This window comes from Panicum virgatum, chromosome 5K (genome assembly GCF_016808335.1).
Source record: "Panicum virgatum strain AP13 chromosome 5K, P.virgatum_v5, whole genome shotgun sequence".
Classification (NCBI taxonomy): Eukaryota; Viridiplantae; Streptophyta; class Magnoliopsida; order Poales; family Poaceae; genus Panicum; species Panicum virgatum.
Window position 1 is genome coordinate 34,894,527 of NC_053140.1, and position 27,750 is coordinate 34,922,276.

The following is a 27,750-nucleotide window of genomic DNA, read 5'->3' on the forward strand; positions in this document are numbered from 1 at the left end:
TCCGAAAATGAAATTCAAAAGAAATGAGTAGTGATTTCATCATTTACCCTCAAGTATTGTTCCCGCGTGAGGAACATATTTCTTGCTACGTCCTTGTCGACCTTTCTTTTTTCCACATCGGCGCAATAGGTAATTACGGCCTGAACACGCGCCTCGTAGTGCATGTCCTTCACTAGTTTGTGACATGCTGTGTCAGCCACCTGAGCCGCTATGACCTCATATCCTGGCTCGCACCTGTAGAAATCCTGCATATAGACTCGATAATTGCAGTCAATATTCAAAGAGTTTCAAATATATGGTAACTATTCACCAATATAGTGCGACGACTTACCCAGAATTCTCCCACCACCCGTTTCGCCTTGTTGCCGAAGGACATCCCTTCCCGATCTTCTGCATCTGGGACAGTGATGTAGTGGTCCCACATGTATGCCGGCTCCAGGATCCCGGCATGCATCACCAGCCCAGGGAAGAGCTCCCTGCATAGGGTTCCCAGGATGCCGTTGGGCTTCCTTTTATGGGCACCCGCCTGCACGCGCATCCAATACCTATAAAAGTGTATAACATAAAGTATTAGTGTCTTGTCATTTTGAACATATGAATTGAAAAATAAATGTCATTGTGCATAACATAAAGTATTACCTGTCCGGTACCGGTCGAATCATCGGGCGTCTCGCAAGAGGTATCGGCCGCTGCGGCAGTTGCGACGGTCCTCGCAACCACACCGCCCTCGTATCTCCTGCTGCCTCCTCCTCCTCCTCCTCCTGGTCCTCCTCCTCTTGTTTCGGCTCCTCCTGCTCCCGCTCCTGCTCCTCCTGCTCCCTCTCCTCCTCCTCCTCGTCCTCCTCCTCCTCCGCCGCCGCCGCCGTCGTCAAATCTGGAGGTGTCCTCTCCCTCCTGCTCTTTCTCATCCTCCCCTGGCCTCCACCACCTATCTTACCTCCTCTCGTTCTCCCTGGCCCTCATCCCCAATGCCTCCTGGACCCCTCTGAGGCATTGGACCCGCCTGCTGCACTGGACCCCTCAGGAGCCTCTTGCTCTCCACCACTACTCCTGTACAAGGCGCTCAGGAAACCAATCTTGCCCCCGCCTGGCATTTCGAATCAATAACCTGCAATGAATAATTGTAAATGAATCAGCAAAAATGAACAATATGTACTTAACAAATTATGCAAAATAAACAATAAATATATCTACAAATATGCAAAATCAGTTCATAGAATTAAACAATTCGGTTCATAGCAAATTAAGCAAAATAAAATAATATATATACATAGAATTAAATAATTCAGTTCATACATGTACTAGAAATAGTCATCATGATCGGGATTAGCTGGATCAAAATCCTCATCATCACTATTAGGCTCCTCGACGTAATCAGCATTATTCGAAGGAGGAATGTCATCTTCACTGTCTCTGCCCAAACGCAGCCGCTCGAGTAATTCTAAGTCATGAGGATTTTCAACCTCGTCTCCAACTTCCTCGTCAGCAATCCTTTCATTGTCCACTTCCATTCCCATCACGTCACTTAAGTGTATCTCGAAACTCCCTTCTAGTCCTTCTTCTTGAAAGAACTCTCTGTTATTGTTGTAGTCTTCATTGTTTGGGACAGGAAGATTGCCGTGTGGCGATACCTTATACACAACATCCCAACCCTGAAGACGTTTGTCGGTTTGGCACGGATATGAGAGATAATAAACTTGTGTGGCCTGTTGAGCCACAATGTAGACATCGTTGCCTGGTAACTTTGAATCCTGACGAATTTCGACTAGGCCAACATTTGGGGTCCGCCTGGTTAATGTAGGATCAAACCAATGGCATTTGAAAATAACGGGAGTCAGTGGTACGAAATCTTGAAACTTGAGTTCGTATATTTCTTCAAGTCTTCCATAATACTCGACCCCATCTTGGCTTGGCGTAAAATATTAGTGGTTTTTTGATTGGGCCGACTTTGCTCGTATCCTGTTGTGTGAAAGCGATATCCAATCACGTCATAAACATTAAATGACTTAACCCTATAGCTAAATCCATCAGCCACTTGTCTCAACTCGGCACTCATGGACGAATCGGTTTGCCCCTGAAAGCGAAAAGGACAAAGTTCGTCATATTGTTCGAAACGTTAAATGACTTGAACCTATAGCTACAACAAAGATCCTGTGAATCGGAGTTTACCTTTTGTTGCAACCAATAAATGAAATAGGGCTGAGAATTTCCGGCGCCATTTTTAAGAAGAGACTCCGATTCGTTCTGGGTCGGAGACCTTGAGCGACGCCAGAATTGACGAAGAAATTGCCTGTGTGAAATATGATCAAGGGGTTGGATGCTGCTTAGTGCAAACGCAAGAAGATGTTAAATGAGATGCTGAATCGTGGAACATCGTGAACACGTTAAATGAGAACTTACCCTATGTACGGCTCCACCTCAGAAAGGTTGGTCAACAAATAAAGCATGATACGGCGCCACTCTTCATGGTTCGGGGTCTTGTACCTCGCATCACTTGCACTTCCAAGTTGCCCTCGGAAAATGCTGAGACTCGATTCATTATCGCCAGCATTGTAACGAGGAGGTGGATTATGCACGCTGGGAAGCTTCTCACCATAGTATTTAGTCGTGAAGTTTGACACCTCCTCCAAAATATATGCCTCAGCAATCGAAGCCTAAATTTTGCATTTATTCTTACATTTCGTTCGAAGAACCTTCTGGCATCTTTCAACTGGATAGCACCAACAGAACTGCACAGGCCCTCCCATTCTTGCCTCAAAAGGCAGATGCAGAAGCAAATGCTGCATTGGATTGAAGAAGGCTGGTGGAAAGATCTTCTCCAACTTATAGAGCAACACGGGAGCCATTTTTTCCATGTCCGCAATAATAGCCCGAGATAACTCCTAAGCACAAAGCTGACGGAAAAATTGCTCAACTCTGCTAGCACGAACCATACATTATCAGGTAAGTAGCCTCGAACCATCACCGGAAGAAGCCGCTCAATCCATTTATGGTAGTCATGACTCTTTAGCCCATTGATTCGTATAGTAATCAAGTTCACATCCCTCCTAAGATTCACTGCATATCCATCGGGAAATTGTAACTTTTGGATCCACTCTAGTGCTTCTTTCTTCTGGGCCCTCGTGAGGACGAAGTCGGCCTGTGTCTTCTTCTATTTCCTCCCGGGTCCAGGAGTCCTCATTTCATATCTTGGTCTATCGCACAACATTGCCAAATCCACTCTTGCCTTTACGTTGTCCTTCGTCTTATCAGAAATGTCCATGACTGTTCCAAAAAGTGCCTCCCCCAATTCTTTTCAGTATGCATCACATCAATGTTGTGTGGAAGCATAATATCATCAATATAAGGGAACCTCCACAGCCCAGACTTCTGAGTCCAAGCATGTTCCTCACCGTACCCAACAAAACCACCGCCATCGTTGACTCAGAGAGCGTCTATCTGAGCATGAATCGCAGCACCCATCATGATCGGCGGTGCAATTTCTGTAACTTTTACACCTTTCGTGAAGCTCTTAACGTCTTGTCTAAAAGGATGGTCAGCGGGGAGGAATTGTCGATGTTTGTCAAACGACGAATACTTACCCCCCTTCCTCAACCAGATGAACTGCAGAGCTGCCTTGCATGTTGGACATGGGAACTTACCGTGAGTACACCATCTCTAGAATATGCCATACGCGGGTAAGTCATGCAGGGAGAATTGGTACCAAACATACATTCTAAAATTTATCTTTGTTGCTCGGTCATAGGTCCACACCCCTTCGTCCCATGCCTTGACCAAATCATCAATCAGAGGCTCCATGTAAACACTCATTTTATTCCCCGGGTGCTCTGGAATAATCAACGACACGAATATGGACTGTCGTGGAAATAGGACCCCTGGAGGGAGATTCAGAGGGATAACAAACACAGGCCAGCATGAGTACGAGGCGGTCACCATCCCATAAGGATTGAACCCATCTGTTGCAAGCGCAATACGTACATTACGAGCTTCATTAGCCTTGTCACGATGAATCCTATCAAAATTCTTCCATGACTCACCATCGGATGGATGCACCATCTTGTCAGGGTTGTATCGAACACCTTTCTTGTGCCAGGTCATCTGTTGCGCGGATTACTCGGTCATGAATAGTCGTTGGATCCTCGAAATGAAAGGAAGGTAGCGTAGGATTTTCACGGGAATCGTGAGCTGCTTCTTAGGCTGACCATCACCAGAGTCCACTTCGAGGAACCTAGAGGCTTTACATTTTGGACAGTAATCATCTTTCTCATGCTCCTTCCTAAATAAGATACACCCATTTGGACAAGAATGTATCTGCTCATATGGCATCTTAAGTGCACCGAGAATTTTCTGTGCCTGATACATTGACTTTGGCAGAATGTGATTTTCTGGAAGCATGCTTCCAAACACGGTCAACAGACTGTCGAAGGCATCTCGGCTCAGGCTAAACTGAGACTTCAAGGCCATTAGCCGTCCGATGCCTTCCAGCTGAAGTGGTTTCTGTGCAGCCTCCAACATCTCGAAATACGCCTTTGCGGATGCCTCTGGCTCCTCCTCCTGCGGTCCTTCACCGAAATGTGCTTCATGATAGTCATGTAACATGTCTCCAACCCCACCATCAGCATCACAATCATCGATGCGTTGCCTCACGACCTCGTCCCTCATACGGTGGCCTTCACCATGAAAGATCCACCAGGTATAGTCCGGCGTAAATCCATACTTGCAAAGATGTTGACCCATAACCTTCTTCGTTTTCCGTTTCTTATTTCCACATCTGTTGCACGGACACCACAAGAAACTCAATCCTTCAGCCTGACTCCACGCGGCTTCCAAAAAATCATTGGTCTTTCGAATCTATTCATCGGTCATGGTAGCCTGACTTGGACGGCTCGTGTACATCAAATGACGGTCATCCATCCTCTAGACCGGAGTGAGAATAAAAGTCAAATGCAACTACGTGTTGTCCCTACATTCTAATAGGTGAAGGTAGGTCCTAATCCCACCCAAGGATGCGTACATACGGTCAGTTTTCATGGTCCACTACCATCCGAGACAAAATTTCGGCAGCACCACCCCGCTGTTCTCCAGATACACATCCCGAAAGGGAGATTGTGTATCCGGAGAACAACGGGGAGGTGATGCCGAGACTCTGTCTCGGATAGGAGTGGACCATGAAAACTAAACGTATTTACGCATCCTCGGGCTGTCCAAATAACGTGGACAATTCGAAATAGATACAATTATAGATATGCAAAGATCCGCATATCTCAATTGTATTTCTTCCGAACGGGAGACGCCTAACTAGGTTGCGGTTCCATAATCTACGAACATTATCAATAACGGGGGCGGTTGCATTGCTTACCGAGGATCCGCAGTGTAGTCGTGGCCGGCGTGGAGTGGACTCACGGTTCCGACTTCTCGCCGAACACGTCACGGGCGGCACCGGGGGCGGGAACGGTCGCACCGGGGCGGGGTCGCGGCGCACCGGGGGTGGGGGGCGGGGACCGGTCGCTCCGGGGGTGGGGACGCGCGCCGGGGACGGGAACCGGGGCACTCCCGGGGCGGGGTCGGGCGCCGGGGGCGCGGCGCGGCGCTTCGGGGGCGGGGACGCGCGTCGGGGACGGGCAACGGGGCGCTCCGGGGGCGGGGTCGCGGCGCTTCGGGGGTGGGGAGGGGCGCGTGGGGGCCGGGCCGAGCTCCTCCTCCTCCGGCGGCATCGAGGCGGCGGCGCTCGGTGGCGGTTCGCGCCGGGAACGGGCACCTAGGCGCTCGGGGGCGGCTCGCGCCGGGGGCGGGCACCAGGGCGCCGGGGGCCGAGCCGAGCTCCTCCTCCTCCGGCTTGTCGACGGCGGCACTCCGGGGGCGCGGCGCGCCGAGGGCGGGGCGGGGCGCCGGGACCGGGACCGGGCCGAGGTCCTCCTCCTCCGGCGGCAGGGGCGGGGTGCGGCGGCCGTGCGTCTGTTGTGTGTGTGTGAGCGCGTGTGCGGGCGCTGCGACTAAGTGTCGCTGACTTTGCCGAGTGCCCCGATCTGGCACTCGGCAAAGAGAAAGTTCGCCGAGTGCCAGATCTGGGCACTCGGCAAAGTCAGATTTTGCCGAGTGCCCTGACCGGACACTCGGCATACTAAACTTTTGCCGAGTGCCCTGACAGGACACTTGGCAAAGTGGCCTTTCTGAATTTGTTTTCAGAAATTTATTTGAATACAATTTAAAATTTCAAAAATTTCTTCAAATAATGGAAAATTTCATTGCCCATTTCACACAACAATTTTTACTCATGCTTTACCGAAACTTTTTTTCCATTATTTCAATCACTATTATTAGATATATTTCAATTTATATGAACTAATTCTTTACATTTCAAAAAAAATTACAAAACAAATTTGAAAAATAACCGAAACTTAACATGAACCAATTTATGCAGTCTATTGCATATACAAAAAAATTAGCATGCTACAACAAAAAAAATGTCATTATTTCATGCACTTTTAGTTCAAATTCAATTTAAATACTCCAGTTCGGAAAAAAAAATTAAAATTTGTCAAATGAATTCAAAAAATTGCCAAAATTTAACATTACACAATTCTTCATATCTTATGACTACAAAAAAAATTGCAAGTAAAACTCCAACTCGAACATCACTCTGACTCAAAATCTTAAAGAATCCTTCTGAGTTCTCTAAAACTTCTTCGGAGATGCCTCGTTTCGTAAACTACATACATGACAACTTTTCCAAAACCATTTCAAATTTTTACCGTAGATTCCCTGTATGAAGCCATGATGTCATAACAAATTTCAAGAATTTCTGATTACTTTTGAATTTTATAAATTAAAAACCAATTTGTCCATAGCGCACTTTGTCCCGTTTCAGGATCAAGATGTTCAACTTTCCCATTCAATTATTTGAAAATGTCTCAAATTATACTAAATAACATAAAAATCTTTTTTCCATTCATTATAGTTCATTTATACTATATTTTGCAGTTCAAAATTGTATTATCCCCAAAATATCCTTTTAATCAAATAAATTAACTAAATATAGTAAACATAATAAAAAAATGTACCAAATTCTAATATGCAGTGTTTTGTATAGTATAGTAGCTAAGAAAAAAGTTTGGACTGTGTTGGAGAAATTTTTTTTGTTATTTCGCTGAGAGCTAAAGAGGACACTCGGCAAAGAGTTTGAATGCCGAGTGCCACAATAATTGCACTCGGCATTAACAAATCTTTGCCGAGTGCCCCAACCTGGCACTCGGCAAACGATAACGGTAACGGTCTTGTCAACGGTGTAACGTTCGTGGCAACGGGGTAACGGTCGCGTGCGGCTTACGTGATAGTCTTTGCCGAGTGCCCGCTTCGTGGCACTCGGCAAAGAGGCACTGGCGTAGCTAATGGGCTGCACGGGTATGGCTTGGCATACCCTAAGCCCAGCCCAACAAGCAGATTATGGAAAAAAAAATCCCTTCAGGTTCCAGCCAGAACCAGTCACTCCCCTCACGAGGCCGCGCGACTTCGCGAGCGCTCGGCCAGCGGCGGCGCTCTGCGCCTCGACTGCTCGGCTCCGGCCTCCGGCGGCCCCGTCCCCGACTCCCCGGCGCCGCAGCGCACCCCATCCCCGGCAGCACTGCTACATCCTCCAGGCCCCGCATCGCCTATTCGCCTCGGGCCCTCGCCCCTCGGCTCCCGCAGGCCGCAGCTCGCACAGTTGCAGGGTGCAGCGGCGCAGCCACTGGCTCAGTCCAAGCCGGCCACGCCCGGTGCGGAGGCGCCCAATCCTAGTCAAATCTCAACCCAGATTCTTGGTGAGAGCTTTTTCCCTCCATTCTCTTCTCAATTTTTCCCCAAATCCTTAACCCTAACTTTTCTTTACATGTATTATGTGTTTTGGTTGTTGTAGGATTTGTGAAGTATGAAGAGGGATGGAGACATTGCTTCTATGTTCCGAAAGCATGCTGCAAAAAAACGTGCATCAGTTTCATCTCCTGTGGTGGAAGAGCAAAATCAAGAGCAAGAGCATCAGGAAGAGAGAGTAATTGAAGAAGTTGTTGGTCCTACTCCTACACCACCTCCATCTGTAGAACCAGTTGAAGATGTGTTGCCGTCTCCACCTCCACCGTCGCCGCCAGCGCCATCACCGCCACCGCCGCCGCTGCCGCCATCAGGTGTTGACGTCGATCACCTTCCACATGATCCAGGTGAAAGGTTGCCTATTGCAAGTTATCATCCTAATGATCAAGATGCAATTAGAAGAGCCTATATTCTTAGAGGGGCATTCCAACCTTATGCACATGAGTTTCCAAAACGAAGAATTGGTAATAGAGATCGTAGTTTCACATGCATATGGTTTGCCAAATATAATTGGGTTGAATATAGCATCAAGATGGATTCTGTGTTTTGCTTTGTCTGCTACTTGTTCAGAGAAAAAAAATACAAGGGCAAAGGGTCGGATAAATTTATTGTAGATGGCTGGAGAAATTGGAATGTAGGAGACAAGTCACTTTTAAAACATTGTCGCTCTGAAGCACACAAAGAGGCTCATGAAAAGTACATTGGCTATCTAACTCCTGCTGCAGCTATTGATGATAAAATTGAGAAGTGGAGTGATGAGGAAAAGAAGCTTTATAAAATCAGATTGACTTATTCACTAAGATGTATCAAGTTTCTTTTACATCAAGGGTTGGCATTCCGTGGACATGATGAAAGTCAAGAGTCTAGCAATCGAGGGAACTTCATAGAATTGTTGAAATTTCTTGCAGCAAATAGTGAAGAAGTGAACAAGTTTGTGCTGAACAATGCTCCAGGTAATTGCTCATTGACTAGCCCAGATATCCAGCATCAAATTATTTCATGTTTTGCTATAGAGACAAGAAAAAAAATAATTGAAGAGATTGGTGAAGATCGCTTTGCTATCTTAGCTGATGAGTCAAGTGACGTATCACATAAAGAACAATTAGCCCTTTGCTTGCGTTTTGTTGATAAACTGGGAAGGCCACGTGAGCACTTTGTTGGAGTAGTTCATGTTGATGATACTACCTCTTTATCACTTAAGAAAGCAATTGAGTCTGTACTTGTTAGTCATGGCTTGAGTCTAACTAGTATTCGAGGTCAGGGATATGATGGGGCTAGCAACATGAAAGGGGATATTAAAGGGCTGAAAACATTGATTATGCAAGAGTCACCTTCTGCCTATTATGTCCATTGCTTTGCACATCAACTACAACTAGTTCTTGTTGCTGTTGCTAAGGAAAATACCGATTGTGTTTGGTTCTTGGAACAAGTATCCCTCTTGCTGAATATTGTTGGAGTTTCTTGTAAACGTCATGGGATGCTTCGAAGTGCTAGACTTGAGAGTATAATGAAAGCACTTGAATGTGGTGAACTCAAAACTGGGAGTGGACTAAACCAAGAGATGGGATTGGCTAGGCCTGGTGAGACTCGGTGGGGCTCCCATTATAGAACCGTGTGCAACATCATTTCTATGTATCCAATAATCCGTGATGTACTCATCACCCTTGGAGAGGATACAACACATAAGGCGGATTGGATAAAAATTCATTTTATGGTTGGAGCATTTGAGTCCTTTGATTTTGTGTTCAGTTTACACTTAATGTTTGTTATTCTTGGATATACAAATGAATTATCTGAGTGTTTGCAAAGAAGAGAACAAGATATTATTCATGCAATCCAACTTGTTGGTGTGGCAAAAAATAGAATGCAACATTTGAGGTCTGAAGGATGGAATCAATTCCTTCAAAAGGTCACTTTGTTTTGCAACAAGCATGGTGTCGAAGTTCCTACTATGGAGGGTAATTATGTGCCTTTTGGAAGATCACGACGGTTTGTCCGAAATCAAACAAATGATGATCATTTCAGAAGAGAGATATACATTGGGGTCATTGATAAAATTAGTCAAGAGCTTGATAGTCGGTTTGATGAGGTTAATATGGAGTTGCTTTCTTGTATGTCTGCCCTCAACCCTTCTAATTCATTTGCATCATTTGATGCACAAAAGGTACGCCGACTTGCTGAATTCTACCCCAAAGACATTTTTGGCTCTGATTTGGTTAGGCTAGAATTGCAACTTGATACTTATATTGATGTCATGAGACATGATGATAGATTCAGTGGTCTGGAAAACCTTGTTGATCTCTCGGTTAAGCTAGTGGAAACAAATAGGCACAATGTTTATGATTTGGTTTACTTGCTTCTCAAAATGGTATTGCTTCTACCGGTGGCGACGGCAAGTGTTGAGAGGGCATTTTCTGGTATGGATTTTGTCAAAACCAAACGAAGAAATAAAATGAGTGATACTCTCTTGGATGATTGTCTTGTCACGTTCATGGAAAGAGATATTTTGAAAGATGTGGATGAAGATGATGTAATCAAGACTTTCATGGCCATTAGAAACCGTAGGCCTCAAAGAAAATAGTGTTGTAATCCTATTTAAGCTTGTATCGTTTATATTCCAAACTATTAGTGTGTTGTTTTAAACTATTTGGATTGTAATTTAAGACTTATTATGCTATTTTGTAGTTGTGTACCAAATTGCTAGGTAGTTTTAATGAAATTTTACCAAATGTCTAAATGGATTTTACCGGTTTGCATATAAATATTTTGGCTCGGCATACCCTAAACAAAAATCCTAGCTACGCCATTGCAAAGAGGTGTTTGCCGAGTGTCCCCTTGCGGGCACTCGGCAAACAATAACGGCCATGACGGGTAACGGGCGCGGCGGGCGTGTGCGGCGCACACGTGAGGCTGTGTGCCGAGTGCTGCCCGCGTGGCACTCGGCAAAGGTGGGTTTGCCGAGTGTCTGTAATCAGGCACTCGGCAAAGCCAATCTTTGCCGAGTGTCGACTTTTTGCCGAGTGCCTTTTGGTAGGCACTCGGCAAAGTGTAACTTTGCCGAGTGCTCGATATCTTGCACTCGGCAAAGCCTTCAGCACTCGGCAAACGTCGGGTTTCCGGTAGTGTTACATTATAACACTACTACACACATACCACGTAGTGGAAAATCTCATCACCTAGGATGATTAGTGCCGTCTGCTATTTTCAAGATCAACTAATTGTTATGTGGAATAACAATATGGTAGCCGAATTTGCAAGCACCCCGTGTTTGAATCTCGTCAGCTGTGTTCTTGCTGGAGTAGAGAGCATGCTAGCCGAGGCTTAGGATCCAACTGACGTAGGAGGCTACTCTCGCCTTGTTCGGATGGATGGTTCTGGCTGGTGTCGGCCTCTTTTTCACTCCCTGTGTCATTCCAGCCCAGCTGAACGGCGCCTCTAACCTCTGCCCCTCAAATTAAGCAACGAATTTGCAAGGAAGAGTGCCACTGGAAAAAATGTAATTGTTCATGCATTGGATCGTAGGACAAATTGCAATATTTTTCCAAGCTAAGCTACGAAATACTGATTTTACGAAAATTCACACTTTATTGAAGTAGCAATCGTGTACCCTGTTCGGTGCTTTTATTAGGTAGTGAGCATCCAGAAAGCGTGCACGTATGCACATACAAAACGTCCCTAACACTCCATCCAACCTCGTGCCCGTGGTCCTCGTCCATACAAGACGGTAGGCGCGGAAGAAGAATTCAAAAACCCAAAGGCAATCCTTGGTGGCGGCATGGCCACTATATATAAAAGTAGAATAAATTAAAAAACAATCAGTGGGGAAAAGAAAATCCTTAGTGGCCACGAAGAGAGACAGCTGTCTCAGGCTTGGTCTGTTGCGAGCGAAAATATCGAGCTCCAGCTGGTGACTCGCCGCCGGCCGGCGATCCGCCGTTCGGTTGGAGCGGCGGCGGCCGGCCGGCCACCCCCCTGTACTGTGGACCCCTCGTGTCCGTGGTCCTCGTCCGTCCACACGGCGGCGGAGCGGTAGGTGCACGGCCTGCCGTGGGATTCAGCGGCGGACGACAAATCTAGGACGAACAAACCGAGTGGTTCTGCAATCAGAGGGCACGTACAGCTCAGGTTCTGTTCAGCATCATCATCATTCAGGGGCTTTTGGTGGTTTCGTGTACCGACTCTTCTTAGTAGTAGTTTTTTTTTTCTTGTTTAGATCCATGAGACCGTGAAGACGGAACATCACGCAGAATATACCTACAAGCTAATGGTCTATGTAGATTAAATTGAATTTTTTTTTGTGAAGAGTTTGCACATCAATTATAAGTACTCACTCATTCCGCTTAGAATATAGCTATTTTTATTTTTATCCTAAATAAAAATTTATACAGTCGAATGATATATCAAAAATCGTTGCTCGAGCTATTGCTTCCTGCCACTATTGGTAGAGCTAGGCCTTATACACCTTGGACTGCCTTGATCTAAGGTCATTTTAACCAATAAAATTCTATTAAAAATCTCTTAAAATACGTGCTCAGACATATTCACTAAAAAAATCTATTAAAAATGTAGCAGTATCAAAGATCCAACGCATTGTAATTTATACCTGCATTAACAATGTATCCGTGGTGAGACTAGAGATATCCTCTCAATGTTTTTGTTCCTTCTCACCTTTTTTGCACCCATTTTGTTTGAAAAATGAATCCTAGCCGCCTAAAATCTGGGGTGCTTGTTGTAGTTTTGGATGAAAAAAAAAAGTGAAATGACACCCTGCCGCGGGCCCCACTTCGCGGACCCACAACGGCGTAGCCTACGGCGCACGATAAAAGGAGACGTTGGAGTCCTTCCTTCCCCGAACCCAACCAAAACCCCCACCTCCCGACTCCCGAGCACAGCTCCCAATTTCCCACTCGCCGCCTGCCCCTTCCCTCAGGGGCGCCATGATGGCCGCTCGCCTCCGCCTCGCGCTGCTGCTCTCCGTCTTCCTGTGCGCCGCGCGGGCGCGGCCCAGCCTCGAGCCGACCATCCGCCTCCCGTCGGAGCGCGCGGCGGCGGGGGAGGCCGAGGGGGCGGACGACGCCGTCGGGACCCGGTGGGCCGTGCTCATCGCCGGCTCCAACGGATACTACAACTATCGCCACCAGGTACGCGCCCCGCTCCTCCGATCGTCGGCTTGGCTGCTTAATTCGTTCCCGTCAGTTCGCGTAATTTGATCCCCTTGGCCTTGGTGACGGTTTACCTTATTGAATCAAATCATCCATGCGCAGCCTGTAGAATCCGATCCGCGTCTTCCCCCATTTGATTTCACACGATTTGATTTGATAGCTGATCATCCATAGTTAAAGCTAGAAGGATTTGTTTTCGCTGCCCATACGGTGATGGTTGGGAGCACTGCCGCATCGCTTTGGAGCAGGCCCACGAATTTAAGAAAGCAAACGAATTGAGTTTTGCCCGTCCCGTGCGCACCGCCCGTTTGTAGTAATATACTAGGAAGATTTTTTACATTTTGGTCCAGCTCATTTGCCGTTTGATGTGGATTCGGTTCCTCTTGTTCAGCTTTTCTGTTTTCTCAGAATGGGAAATTGACGGGTCTCCTAGGCCGTAGGTGACACGAAATTTTGCTGACTTCCGGGGGCCTACATGTAACGTCCCGCCTCCCGAGGCCGGACCCGCTTACATCTGATAGCTTTCTAGGACATTGAAAGCCCTCACAGACCAACACATGTCCGCGCACTGACCCGCCACGCGCCGGTGGCATCTGCGCCCCCACACGCCCGTGCTCATGCCTCCGCACTTACGCCCGTACGTGCCCGTGAAACCGCGAGAGTCGGTGCGTCCAGTGCCAACGGCGCATCCCAGATGCCCGCGCACTGACCCGCCACGCGCCCGTGCACATGCCGATGGCATCTGCGCCCCCACACGCCCGTGCTCATGCCTCCGCACTTACGCCCGTACGTGCTCGTGAAACCGCGAGAGTCGGCTCTGATACCATTCTGTAGCGTCCCGCCTCCCCGAGGCCGGACCCGCTGCACACTTTGAGAGTCGGCTCTGATACCATTCTGTAACGTCCCGCCTCTTCAAGGCCGGGCCCGCTTACATCTGATAGCTTTCTAGGACATAGAAAGCCCTCACAGACCAGCACATGTCTTTTCTGCACACGCCCGTGCTCATGCCTCCGCACTTACGCCCGTACGTGCTCGTGAAACCGCGAGAGTCGGCTCTGATACCATTCTGTAGCGTCCCGCCTCCCCGAGGCCGGACCCGCTGCACACTTTGAGAGTCGGCTCTGATACCATTCTGTAACGTCCCGCCTCTTCAAGGCCGGGCCCGCTTACATCGGACATAGAAAGCCCTCACAGACCAGCACATGTCTTTTCTGCACACTTTGAGAGTCGGCTCTGATACCATTCTGTAACGTCCCGCCTCTCCAAGGCCGGGCCCGCTTACATCTGATAGCTTTCTAGGACATAGAAAGCCCTCACAGACCAACACATGTCTTTTCTGCACACTTTGTCCTCACTCGTGCGCACCCGGGAATAACTTCCCGGTCGGTCACCCATCCCCAAATTTCTCTGAGCCAAGCACCTCACTCGTGCGCACCCGGGAATAACTTCCCGGTCGGTCACCCATCCCCAAATTTCTCTGAGCCAAGCACGCTTAACCTCGGAGTTCTTTGGAGACCGGCTTCCGGAAAAGAAGTTGCAACTTGTTGGTATGAGTATCCTATTAATCCTATTAAGCCCTGGGCCGGGGTGTCACACTACATGTCACCATCAGTGTTGCGGGGATCAGCAACCATCCTGATAAAGTCCAAAATCTGTATATAACCAGATATTTGTAGGTATCAAGAAACATGACGATTTGAATATTCTTCATGCTAAATGTACAGACAGGACTTGAAGATATTGTTTTAACTACGCTCTGGATGTCTGATTGTACGAGCATCATAAACCTACCTTATCGTTGTGTACTAAGTCACCAGTAACATGATTTTTCATTTAAAAAATTACTTCCAACTTTGTGGTTAATAGAATCAGGCATTAACCATAATAAGTGTAGTGTTTTTTTATGGCAAAGAAAGGTTATCTACTACTTGCTTTTACTGGAAACTAAGACAAGCTCTTTTGAGAACGAAACTTGCAGGCGGACATCTGCCATGCCTACCAGATCATGAAGAAGGGCGGACTCAAGGATGAAAACATCATCGTCTTCATGTACGACGATATCGCTCACAGCCCGGAAAATCCAAGGCCTGGTGTCATCATCAACCATCCCCAGGGTGGCGATGTCTATGCTGGGGTTCCAAAGGTAACTGAACTTATTCCTCCAGTAAAGTTTATGATAGAGAAATTCAGAATTGCCTTTCTACTCAGTGGAGTAGTTGTGAAAAAGAAAAGTTACATCGTGACAGTATTATAATTTAATTATTTAACCACCCCAAAATATGAACAGCATCAAGTACTGCATTGAAAATGATAGAATGCCTAAATTTCCGTCGTCCTGACGTCTTTTGCCAACCTGCTCTAAACCAAAAAAAAAAAAGCTGGATTGGTCCACTGCAATTTGGTGGAGATAAAGCTTGGACAACTTAATTATAATTGAAATTTTCTACATACTAATGTCAACTTCTTTAGTACTAATGGTTACACATCCTTAGTCTTACTTTTCCGTCCATTTGGCTAAAATTACTCTGATTTACACTGCAGGATTACACTGGGAGGGAGGTCAATGTCAACAATTTCTTCGCTGTTCTGCTTGGCAACAAAACAGCTGTCAGTGGTGGGAGTGGCAAGGTTGTGGACAGTGGCCCCAATGATCATATTTTTGTTTACTACAGTGACCATGGGGGTCCCGGTGTCCTTGGTCAGTACTCAAAACATTCTGGGACTTCATTCAGATTAGTTATTTACTTAAATCAGATAAATATCTGTACATACATGCATATCGAACCAAAAAAATGCACAGTTGTTTACTCTGTCAAAAAACTTCAGGGATGCCTACCTACCCGTACCTCTACGGTGATGACCTCGTAAATGTTCTGAAGAAGAAGCATGCTGCGGGGACGTACAAAAGCCTGGTAACAGATCAGTTGTTTGCTCATTTCTGCTCTGTATTGTTGTGATGCGTGAAGCAATGATTTTGAGCTGTATGCGTGTTCTCTCACCTTTTGCAGGTCTTTTACCTTGAAGCATGTGAATCTGGGAGCATATTTGAGGGTCTCCTGCCGAACAACATCAATGTGTACGCGACCACTGCTTCAAATGCAGACGAGAGTAGCTGGGGAACTTACTGCCCTGGCGATAACCCGAGCCCTCCGCCAGAGTATGACACCTGCTTGGGAGACTTGTATAGTATTGCTTGGATGGAAGACAGGTACTTGATTTTCTTTTATATATCTTCACTGGATTTTCTTACTGTGAAATCTTGTCCAGACCTTGTGACACCATTTCACACGTAGGGCTATGGAATTGAGTCTCTTTTGATTTCACTCACATCAGTTAACATGTACTTGATAAACCAATATGTTAGCTAACATAGAAACATAGTACTGTACACATTTGTTATTGGGGAATGATTAATTAATTACCATGATATTAGTACCTGGTGACATGACTACCTCTGTCTTTGTTAATTAAAGTGAGACAGAGGATATGCATGTGTTGCTTTACTTTTAGGTGCATGTGCTTGACAAGAAATTTATTGATTTGCCCCACGATATGATATCTCACAGCAGTTTATTTGGACCATGTGCTCTGTATTGACTCAGGGAAGAATGGGCTGAGCATGTCAATTTTCCCTATTCCCTTAATAAGATAGAGAACAAATGGCATACTAGTAGCATGAATAATCCCCAGACACCAGCTATTCTGCTTTCCTTCTAGCTCACAGTCTACTTCTGAGCTTGACCAAAATCTATATCAGACCACATTCAAATGCTGCAGCTCAACTGCAAAATTATGCATTTGACTAGGCGAACTATAACCTTTTTCAGTTTTTTGTAGGCTACAAATCTGATAACCATGGAACTAGACTCGTTTATTCTTTTGTAGTGGTTCTTGTTTTGTGTTCTGCAAAATGTCAGCAATGTCAGAGGAGATTAGCGGTGCAAATAATATCATCCATTTTTATATGATTAAACTTTGAAGTGTGTTATAACCTATCTTCATTTAGTGCTTATTTGAAGTTCCTCTATTTTGACAGTGATTTCCACAATTTGCGAACTGAGTCTCTCAAGCAGCAATACAATTTGGTGAGTGTTTTGATCTTGATTTGTTAGAATCACCTTATAAGTATGTTTCAATGTGCCTAATCAATTACACTTACTGTTTGATCAGGTCAAGGATAGGACATCGGTTCACAATACTTACACCTATGGTTCCCATGTGATGCAATACGGTTCACTGAACCTGAATGTGCAACATTTATCTTCGTACATTGGAACAAACCCTGCTAACGATGGCAACAAGTTTGTTGAAGGCAATTCCTTGCCATCATCCACAAGAGCTGTTAATCAGCGTGATGCTGATCTTGTTTACTTCTGGCAGAAGGTTTGTATATCATGAGAGCTAATTATCTTGATAATTATCAGAAGAGCTCAACAATTTATGCATTCATTTTGATGAACTGATTGGCTTCTTTGTCTCTTGTGAAGTACCGGAAATTGGCTGAGGGCTCACCTGGGAAAAATGATGCCCGGAAGGAATTGCTTGAAGTGATGGCCCACCGATCTCATGTTGACAACAGTGTTGAGCTGATTGGAAGCCTTCTCTTTGGATCAGAGGACGGTCCAAGGGTTCTGAAGGCTGTTCGTGCAGCTGGTGATCCTTTGGTTGATGACTGGAGCTGCCTCAAGTCCATGGTTAGTCTCTTACTGACAATGATTGCAGCTGTCATGAAACAACTCTTCCTCTCCTTACATAGTTGCATGCCTGACAAACCTCTATTTTCTTCAGGTTCGTGCATTTGAGGCGCAGTGTGGGTCATTGGCTCAGTATGGAATGAAGCACATGAGGTCCTTTGCAAACATCTGCAATGCCGGCATCCTTCCTGAAGCAGTGTCGAAGGTCGCTGCTCAGGCTTGCACCAGCATTCCTTCCAACCCCTGGAGCTCCATCCACAAGGGTTTTAGTGCCTAAATGATGCACAGGTGAAGCGAAATATTTCAGCTGCTCCACCAAACCGAACTCCATTACAATCCTCAGGGGTGTTGTGCTTAAACCATAGGTGAAGCAAAATATTTCAGCCGCTCCATCATACCAAACTACATTATAGTCCTCAGGAGCGTTTAGTGCTTGAACCATAGGTGAAGCAGACTTATGCCATTATTCTGTTCCACCGCATCAGATTACCATAGTAGCCCGATTTCTGGTGTACATACGTAGTTGGAAAGTTATTTGGCAATATAATTTCTCGTTGTTGTACATATTCCCGATAGCTTGTTAGCAGATGTGTGTAATTTGTACTTCCAATTAATGAAGAACACATTGCAACTATTTTTACATCACCATCTGAAGTTCAAGCTTTGTTTGCGACATGGAAATTTGTACTTGGTTCTTGCGGGGAATTAGACCATTTATTGTAAAATTCTTGCACTCAAAAGAATCCCTGAATTATTTTTCATCAGAATTGAATTGTTTTTTTCATCTTTCGTTTGGAGTTCAGCATATTTTCAGCTGTAAGCTTGTACCTAGTGATAATGGGTGGTTTCATTAGTTTGTATCCCTTTCTGTCGCATTGTTTTGCAGTACCATACCTTCATGCATTTCTGCTTGCAGACTGCAGTAGGTACTAGGTACTGATGAAAAGGGGTTCCAGTATTTCTTTTGGGCTGCAGATGGTTACCAGCATAGCCACTCTTTGGCACGACTTCCTCACCGGCTTCCTCACCAAACGGACATCTTCAAAATAGCTTCGCCATCGGAGCCATGGTGAAGCCGCAAAACAGCTTTGCCTGCGCGACCGAAGCTGAAAAATGTGGCCAAGTAACTGCTGCAAGTCTGAACCACCTCTTGCGTTTCTAAATTCTGGTGTGACTACCTTAGCTTAATGTGATATATCGAAGTAAACAGAGACACACGCGCGTCTTCAGTTTCCATGGCAAGAATTTCCAGGGTGCCCAACAGAGTTGCTGAACCAACCAAAATGTCTGCAGCTGCAAGAAACACATCTGTCAAACCTCGATTTCAGAAGGGAAAAAGCCTATCTTGTACAAATGGGTTGTCAACCCTAGAGCAGTACCACTGCAGTTTTTGTTTAAGCTGGTAACTGCAATCAGGTTATATAATCATATTATATGGTTCCATTGCAAGTAAGTACCAATGGCCATGCTACGAAACGAACGGAGGGTAGCCGTAGTAGCTGGTTTCCTGATTCCTCTGCCACTGCCAGGGCAAAGCAAGACGGCGCCGGCCATACAGAACCAGCCAAAAGCTCTGGGTAGGCCATGGTGCTAGTGCTTTTGCGCTTCTTCTCTTTGGCTCGCACATGCAGCACAATAAATAAAAAATAAAAAAAGTGGTAGCCCTCACATCTGCAAAACTCAAGGTTATAACTTATATGAGCTTTTGTTCGTGGAGGTAGCTAGCCTGGCCTATCTCACTGGTACTGAACGAGTTTGCGCCGGCGCCAACGACACTAAACTACACCGTGGGTGAAATTTGGCGAAGTGTATGACATGCGGTTCACTGAGTTGAAAAAGTTAGCGTTTCATATCCACAACTTGCCACGTCACAAGTTATTCATGTCATGTGGCAGTTCTTATGCTAGTGTTTGTTTCTCTGCCAAAATTGTGGCATTGCCAATCTTTTTGTGTTTCAAGGTTTTCACAACATACCTCGGAGTGTTCCATGTGATTTTTGCTGGTACACGTACAAACAGAAAGAAAATACCAAACAAAAATTTGTTTTGTATCCATGTGATTTGATTTCAGGTATCATGTTTATTAGTAGGTGTCGTGTTGATTTGCTTTGGTACATGCTGCGTGCAAGGTGAAGTGCACAAATATTTAAATTAATTCATGAAGTTTGTTTATTATCATGGTACAAAAAACATCATCAAATAATGTAGTACTTGGCTGGTAGTGCATTTTAGTTTTTTTTCTGGCTACCAATACTACTAATATGCAGATCTTGATCAAGATCTTGTGTTTATCATTCTCTTAATCTTGTGTACAATTAGAGTATATGTTATATAGAAATAAATATAAACATGGATAAATTATTGTGTATATATGTCTTTTCTCTTCAATAAATCAGTGGTACAAGCAGACAGCTTAATGCTATAAAAGTTTCAGACTTACTTCGTTTTAGCTTTTAACTTGTGAAATTTCATATGCCTGCATGGTACATATGTCAAACTAAATACAAAATAAGAGATGTTCTATACGCACATGATTTCATTTTCAAAATTTTATTGAGGGATCTACTCATCAAATATTCAAAATTTGAAGATGTACCATTCAACTACCTCTGTTCAATCTACCGTGTACCATGTGATCTAGTGCGGGATAGAGTATCGGTGTAAAAAAAAATTCTATCGGCCATAAAAAAAGTTGTAGAGCCACACGTGCTGCACCATATTACATAAAATTATTATTTCTTAAATCAATCAAGATGTATTTTGTTGCCCCATTAGGGGCCATGGAAGGAGAAGACAGGACAACAGTAAAAAGAAGATGACGATGTTTAGAAGAAAAAAACCTTATAGCTGCGTGTCTTTAATAATATACTATTCGGTACAAAGTTATACCATTAGAGTACATACTGGGTTCCTAATAATATGTACCATGTGCCCTAGCGTGTATAGACAACATATGATTATAGAAATTATCTTATGGTAAAAATCGGAGATAGGATGCCTCGTGCCGCACAAAGTACATAAAAGATTCATGTATTCATAGTGTATTTTAATATTTTTATGGCACAGAACCATAAATGATGTAACATGAGCAAGAATCGATGTAACAGATTTTTCACATGGTTCAAGGCACTTTATGTCATGTTGCACACTAAACGTTGCAGCTTTATAACACATCAAATGGGACACCTAGATATAACCTGTATATGGACGGATAAAAAATCCAAATACGACGTACATACGGAACAGATGGCTCGTCCACAAACTTCATACGGGGAGATGGACGGTCAAGATAGGAGTCCAAACTAGCTTGACTAAATTCCGTTTTTCGCTATGGGGCACAACACCTGCAAAGCACAAACGGTACCAGGTCGTACCAAGCACAACACGACATGCACGGAATTCATGTCCTGTTGTTACTGAACGATCTCATGGCTTAATTTAAGCGCTGATTAGGGCCGCAAGCTAGTACAGCAGGTGGGGGATTGATTAAGCAATGCAAGTTTTGGTGAACAGCAAGACAAGAGCCAGCTTAGCACTAGTATAATCTGCGCTTAGTTTAATTAGCACAAAGGGATCTGCAGAAGCTTCTGTGCCCGCCCCACCTTTCAGTAGCACGCTCATGGCGCTTGTTGTCAAGAACTCAAAGATTAACAGCGGTAGCAAGAAAGTTAGGTTGAATTTTAACTTTGACAGGTTGGCCTCGGGTTGTTCTGAGCTGAGCACGGGAAGTGTTTCATTCAGGTCGATCAGACGACCACACAATTTGATGCAATCTTCGTGGTTTAACAGTCACGAACATGACAACATCTTGGCCCGTCCCTATCTTATCTAGCAAAGGTCGGAGGTGAAGCTTAACAGTCACGAACATGACATCTCGGCCTTTCTAGCAAAGGCCGGAGGTAAAGTTGCCCAGAGATTGCAATATGCGCTAGAAACACCCACGATGGAAGGCTAGATAACACGGCACGCATAGAACTGACACAGCATAAAGTAGAAAAATACAAAACCATATATAGACCAAAAGAGTCTCATCTCCAGGTTACTAGGTTATGACTGTAACAATGAAAGTTCGACAGGCTTCCCCCTGTTCCAGAAACAGCATCAGGGAACCGTCTGACCCAAACTCAGGACATCATGGCATGATACGATGTTCTTACTTAAAACACTCCGCGGCAACTGACAGTATCTCCCTAGCTCCTTCCTAGACACGTATAGAGGATGCGCAAGTGTGACCAGGTGCAGCTTCAGACCTCTGCTGACTTCGGCGAGTTCTCAGTCGTCTTCAGCGGCGCTTCAGGTGCTTTCCTCATCTTGTGAGCCTCCACCGCGTCCTTGAACTCCTCCCTGATAGCGATGTCCTTGAACTTCAGGGCAAACGTGGCAAGGCCGCTCTGCGACTCGCTGATGCTGTTCACGCAGGCAAATGTCGCGCCCTTCTTGTCCATGTCCTTGAGCAACATGTCGTCGTAGAGGCTTGCGTTCAGGACCAACCGGTAGTTGCCCTTGGTCCTCATGACAAGCCGAGCCCTCTCACCACCAGATACAGGGACATTCAGCTTCAGTTCACCTTTTCCTCTTTCTTTCCAGCCCCCATCTAAGTATTCATACAGAGCGGAATCAGCAGTAAATACAGCCTTCTCGTTTTCTTCACCAGTTTCAACAGGGCCCTCTGTCATAGCAAATTTCTTGGGTGCCTCTACTGAAGTAGCAAGAGCTGAGTTGTTAGCACCAAGATTAAAAGAAGGGAACGAAGAACCATCAGTCTTCAAACCAAATAGGGTACCAGCACTAGAGTCATCTTTAGAGGCTGAACCAAATGAGAATGATGAGCTTGAAAATCCAGTTCCAGCTAGACCTGTGAAGGCATTTTGACCACTGGACAGATTCTTGAAGGAGAAAAGAGATGTTGCTGATGAAGTCTGCCCTTTGTTATCAGCAACTTTCTGCTCTTCAGACAACCCATTGCTGGTCTCTGATTCACCTCCATCTTTCTTGTCAGTATCATCCTTGCTAATTTTATCTTTATTCTCGGCTTCATCTGCCGCTTCCTTTTCTTCAGCATATCCTCCTTTTGTTTTGCTCTCAATTTCAGATGATATGTTGTTACCTTTGTTGGGTTCTCCGACTACCACTTTGTCTCCAACAGATCCATCCTTTGTGCCTTCTGCCTCATCACTGGTTTCAACGGCTTGAGGTGGTGCTTCAGTTGCGGCACCAGTATTTACAGTTGATTCATCCTTTGGAATCTCAGATACCTCACCAGAGCCTGCATTCTTGTCCGGCACAGATAAAGTACCTTTCCCACTACCATTGCTGCCCTCATCAGCTTTGACATTTGAAGATTGAGGCTCTTGGACCGGGGCACTTGCTTGGGCACTAGAATCAGTGGGGGCAAATCTGATTGCAGAGAAAGGATTAGAAGAAGGTGCTGATGATGGTTGCTGGCGCCGAACCTTTACAATTCTTCGGGTTGCCATTACTTCCTCACTAGCTTTCTTGAACATACCCATTTCTTGCTCTGGTCCATCATCATCAGGCTCAGGGTTATCCTTGTTGATTTGGGTATCTGCAACCCTCTTATTAGAGCTTGGAGCTAGTTCCTCATCTGCCATCCTCCAAGTTGGCAGCACCTGAAATTCAAACAAAAGCACAAACTAAGAAAACAGCAAAAGAAATAATTTAATGAGCCTAAAAATCACAAGACACAAGGCCATAAGGGTACCGCAATTCAGAAATAAAAATGTAGAGTTAAATCTAAAATATAGGGTTTATACTAGAGCAATAGCTCAAACGGTTCCTAGTGACACATAAACAGACAAAAAGAAATTTGGGCATCTACATGTTAGCATGCTATCTTGATAAACCATCAAACTATTCTACAGAAGAAGATGAAAAAGAAATCTTGAAAGGCTTTCCTATACAATAGAACCAAAGAAATGCTAAGGATGAACAAATAGCAAACTCTGGTGCAATAGGCTCTACCTAAGCCTTTAACCAATTTAAGCCATCAATCGCAGATGGAAACAGGGCATTAAAAGGAAGAAACTGTTCCAGTTCATTCGAACTCACTAAGTCTACAAGTTGCATCAGTTCATTAGGAGCTGCCATGTGATGTTGGTTTGGAACTAGAACATGTTGGGTTCATAGTAAACAAAAAGGCTAGAACTGAACCAGTTCATCCGCGAACCACTACAGCAAATAGTTTAACTTCTGCTTAGGGAACTCAATTTTAGATGAGAAAACCTACAAGTTCCTCTCTTACGCTTGCACCTATAACCCCCATGTTTCAGTTGGCCATAACTCATCAGCCGCCGCCGCCGCCTATGCCCCTATCTTAATGAAATCAGCCCCACCCTTACCCAATTAAACGTAGCTCTGTAATCACCCAACTGGACATAATCTCAGTCCAACTGAACACCGGAACACCCGAATCGGCCTTACACATGACTACGCTTACCCTAGTCCACCCCCAACCAAATCCTACAACCCGAATCCACTCTAAAAAGCTCGACCTTTGCTCTGCCAAATCCAAAAGACTAGGAGCAAGATTAATTCAGATTGGTACCTTCCGGTGAGCTGCAGCGAGCTCGCCGCGGGTGAAGTTGACGCCGGCGATGGCAACTCGATAAGGGCCGGAGACGGAGGCGCACCTCGCCGTCGTCGCCTGCCCTCGACTGCGGAGAAGAGGGGGTAGATGCGGCGGAGTCGTGAGCGGCCAAACCCTATGCACCGTCCGGAAGACTGGGAACTACACGTCGCACGGCCCATCGTTGAGCGGCCCACAAATTCGCTGCCGGCCTAAACGTTTTAACTTCAGCGGTTTTTTATTTTTTATATTTTTAAAAAATAAAAATTTCAAAAATATATGTCCGTTTTGAAATATTTCAAAAATACCCCCGGTCGCCCCCATAGAGCGACAGGCCCTAAGTATAATTTTTTTTCTTCAAATTTGCAACGAGGTCCCTGGAAAAAAAAGGGGCCTGTCGCCCCCCTCGGGCAACCACTGGGCCCAGCCCACGGGCGCGGCAGGGGGTCTGTCGCCCCCCGTGGGGGGGGGGGGGGGGCGACAGGGGGGCGACCGAGGGGCCCCTTTATATAAGATCCAACCCTCCCTTTCCATCCTCATTTGAGCCCGAAAATTCCACCAAAAATCCAGAAAAAAAGAGAGAGGTGAGGAGAAGGGAAGCGGCGAAGCCCTGCCGGATTCAGCACTTGTGATCTGCAGGTTAGTACATTTAGTTTATATATTTTTTTATTTAATTACTACGCATTTAAGTAGGAGTAATTTAAGTAGGGGTGAGTAATTTAATTTAATTAGTGCTATAGTAGAACCATTTAAGTAGGAGTTTAATGATACTTTAGTTTGTAGTTACGTAGTAGTAAATTAGTTTAGAAAATTAATATGCGCATTTATTATTACAATTGCAGTACTATTAGAGACGTATTTATAAATTAATTATGATTTAGAATAGAATTTGGTATATGCAGTATAGAATTTGAGTGTCATCACGTAGTTATGAATACTTATACGTTGTAGTTGAATTTCATACTTAGTTTTTACGGATTATTGAATAAGATAGTGAAGTAAAGAGTATAACTCGATAAATATTATGTGATATACAGATATGTCGAGCAAGATGCAGTTTCAAATATTTTATGGTGACTACAATGTTATGTATGAGCCAAATGGAGTAGATCTTTCTGTCTTTAAGTGCACATCTAGCGCCATAAATAAACTCTGGAAAAGAGTTTTGGTTCCATATGTAAGTGGCTGCAGCGTGGGTTCCGTGTTGATCCGTTGACACATGTGATCACCGTCCAGTCTCTTGTTAATTGGGAGGTAGAAAGTGAATTATGGGAATTGATGATGATACACAGCACTGATGACTGCCAGAAGTACATGTAAGCAGCTCTAGAGCGTGAGTGGCCTCTGGCCATTCTTATTCAAATCCGGGAGAAGACACAAAATGAAATCCAACATTGTGCAGATCAAGAAACTCCGAGTATTCGAAGAGAGACCAATTATGTTGAGCAAGATGAGTCAGAAGAGACAGAGAACCAAAACATGGGACCACATGGCCTTACTGATGAGGGAGAGAGGATACATAGCATTGTGGACGAGATGGAGGCAGAAGACCAAACCGCAATAGAGATGGAAGAATATGAGGGCTCATCTGATGACGAGCAGTACTCATTGCCAAAATAGTGGAAGGAGCATGGTTTTGGCAGTCATGTCGCAGAAGATGTACGAAATCAGGAGTGGGAGTACAGAGGGAATGAGGTAGTGCAAGGTACAACATATCCAAACATTGAAGCCGTAAAATATGTTGTGAGACTATGGGCAATATCATTGAAACGAGAATTCAGAGTCGTAAAGTCTGGCAGTAAAGAATATGAGATGAAGTGTGTGAATGATGGATGTCCATGGCGAGTACATGCATTCAAGGGAAAATGAAAGTCAAACTGGAAATGTTCCATTGTGACAGAGCACACTTGTTTGCTGTCAAAAGTTCTTCCCTCGCATCGCAATATATCTTACGACTTTGTTGCAAAGCAAATGTATGGATTTATTATGGACAACCTAAATTATGAGCCAAAAATGATTGTTCGACACATTGAGCAGACTTACCAGTACACCATCAGTTATTTGAAGGCATGGCGGGCTAAACAAAGGGTGTTCGAGATGCGGTTCGGCACATACGAGGCATCATATGATAACCTACCTCGTATGTTATCCCAGGTTGCTGCTAGAAATCCTAGAAGCTTTTATGACACATACCTCGTACTAGCCGTGACTAGGGGACAAAGAATTATGCAACGAGCCTTCTTTTGCATAGGTGCTTGTGTTAGAGCATTTCAGTTTTGTCTTCCGGTGATCTGCATTGATGGCACATTTTTGATTGGAAGATATAAAGGTCAGATACTCACCGCAATCGGTGTAGATTGCAACAACCAAATAGTTCCGCTCGCATTTGCATTTGTTGAGAATGAGAACATAGACAGTTGGTATTGGTTCCTTGAACGAGTGAAGATTCATGTTGTTGCTGCACGTCCAGATGTGTGCCTTATTAGTGATAGGCATGCAGGTCTGCTGCAATCAATACTGAAATTGCAACGTGGAACTGCGACAACGCCTCCATTGTGGCCCGATGTCCAAAACAGGTGGTGCATTAGGCATATGGGTGCAAACTTCTATGACCACTTCAAGAACAAGGATCTTAAGAACCTGTTTAAGAGGTTGTGCACCCAAAATCAACAGAGAAAATTCAATGCATTATGGCAGATGCTTGATTAGTTGACTGCAGAGCTAGTGAAGGTAAGGGCATCAGGAGCAGGCACGAGTCAGGCTGCAGAGGCTAGGGATTCAATTGAGATGCCATTTTCACACTGGATTCGAGGTGCACCTAAGGAGAAATGGTCATTCCTTTATGATACCAATGGAATACGGTATGATATTCAGACAACGAACCATGCAGAGTGTTTCAATATGGTTATGTGTTCTTGTCATGCTTTTCCTCTTGTGGGAATTGTTGAGTTCATCATGTATGGGTGCATGAAGTATTTTGGAGAGCGTTACACGGCTGCAAGCATAAACATCAGCAATCCCCAAATTCAGTTTTGCAATAGAGTGACACAATATATGTAAGAGAAGATTGAAAAGGCCAAACTGCACCGCGTCATATCGACAGGTACAATGGAGCATAGATTTGAGGTTCTATGCAAGGATAGAAGTGGTCGTGGTATCCGTAGAGATAGGGTGGTACAGGAGAGTTTGATTACAGTAGATGGCAAAGCCTTCTGCTCCTGCATGAAGCCTAAGTTATTACATTTGCCATGCTCCCATCTCATTGCGGCATGTGCAGAGTCTGCGTTGCAGCCAGGAGTATTTGTTTCACCTTACTTCAGCAAGGAAACAGCTGTATCCACCTGGGACATGAGGTATACGGGATTGGAATTGTGGGGCCTTTCACTTAGGATAATGAGAATAAGATGTTTATTCCTGATCCAGCCACTAAGAAAGGCAAAGGCCGCCGTCAGACACGTCGTATT

General features: G+C 45.0%; 4 protein-coding genes across 4 annotated transcripts; 2 read left to right on the forward strand and 2 right to left on the reverse strand.

Annotated features, from left to right (window-relative positions):
* Positions 1–216: 216 nt before the first annotated feature.
* LOC120709871 (histone acetyltransferase KAT6B-like) lies at positions 217–1,312 on the reverse strand. Its single transcript, XM_039995506.1, has 3 exons — positions 640–1,312; positions 332–545; positions 217–234 (listed from the first exon to the last, which is right to left on the reverse strand). The coding sequence occupies exons 1-3, from the start codon at positions 906–908 to the stop codon at positions 217–219; spliced, it is 501 nt and encodes a 166-aa protein (XP_039851440.1). The 5' UTR covers positions 909–1,312.
* A 6,068-nt stretch (positions 1,313–7,380) lies between these two features.
* Positions 7,381–10,591, forward strand: LOC120709564 (zinc finger MYM-type protein 1-like). The gene is made up of 2 exons (XM_039995231.1): positions 7,381–7,799; positions 7,895–10,591. The coding sequence occupies exon 2, from the start codon at positions 7,907–7,909 to the stop codon at positions 10,424–10,426; it is 2,520 nt and encodes an 839-aa protein (XP_039851165.1). The 5' UTR covers positions 7,381–7,799; positions 7,895–7,906; the 3' UTR covers positions 10,427–10,591.
* A 2,095-nt stretch (positions 10,592–12,686) lies between these two features.
* Positions 12,687–18,349, forward strand: LOC120709565 (vacuolar-processing enzyme-like). Its single transcript, XM_039995232.1, has 9 exons — positions 12,687–12,986; positions 14,986–15,150; positions 15,549–15,705; positions 15,834–15,919; positions 16,016–16,215; positions 17,044–17,092; positions 17,178–17,390; positions 17,495–17,701; positions 17,796–18,349. Exons 1-9 carry the CDS (start codon positions 12,783–12,785, stop codon positions 17,976–17,978), a joined length of 1,464 nt encoding a protein of 487 aa, XP_039851166.1. The 5' UTR covers positions 12,687–12,782; the 3' UTR covers positions 17,979–18,349.
* Positions 18,350–21,688: 3,339 nt separating this feature from the next.
* LOC120709566 (nuclear pore complex protein NUP50A-like) lies at positions 21,689–24,471 on the reverse strand. Its single transcript, XM_039995233.1, has 2 exons — positions 24,266–24,471; positions 21,689–23,330 (listed from the first exon to the last, which is right to left on the reverse strand). The coding sequence occupies exon 2, from the start codon at positions 23,310–23,312 to the stop codon at positions 21,945–21,947; it is 1,368 nt and encodes a 455-aa protein (XP_039851167.1). The 5' UTR covers positions 23,313–23,330; positions 24,266–24,471; the 3' UTR covers positions 21,689–21,944.
* Between the last annotated feature and the right edge of the window lie 3,279 nt (positions 24,472–27,750).

Coding starts and splice junctions, on each gene's coding strand:
- LOC120709871 (XM_039995506.1), bottom strand. CDS start 908: ATGAGAAAGAGCAGGAGGGAGAGGACACCTCCAGATTTGACGACGGCG. Junction 546..639: donor ATTCGACCGGTACCGGACAG/GTAATACTTTAT, acceptor ACACTTTTATAG/GTATTGGATGCGCGTGCAGG.
- LOC120709564 (XM_039995231.1), top strand. CDS start 7,907: ATGAAGAGGGATGGAGACATTGCTTCTATGTTCCGAAAGCATGCTGCA.
- LOC120709565 (XM_039995232.1), top strand. CDS start 12,783: ATGATGGCCGCTCGCCTCCGCCTCGCGCTGCTGCTCTCCGTCTTCCTG. Junction 12,987..14,985: donor ACTACAACTATCGCCACCAG/GTACGCGCCCCG, acceptor CGAAACTTGCAG/GCGGACATCTGCCATGCCTA. Junction 17,093..17,177: donor TCAAGCAGCAATACAATTTG/GTGAGTGTTTTG, acceptor CTGTTTGATCAG/GTCAAGGATAGGACATCGGT.
- LOC120709566 (XM_039995233.1), bottom strand. CDS start 23,312: ATGGCAGATGAGGAACTAGCTCCAAGCTCTAATAAGAGGGTTGCAGAT.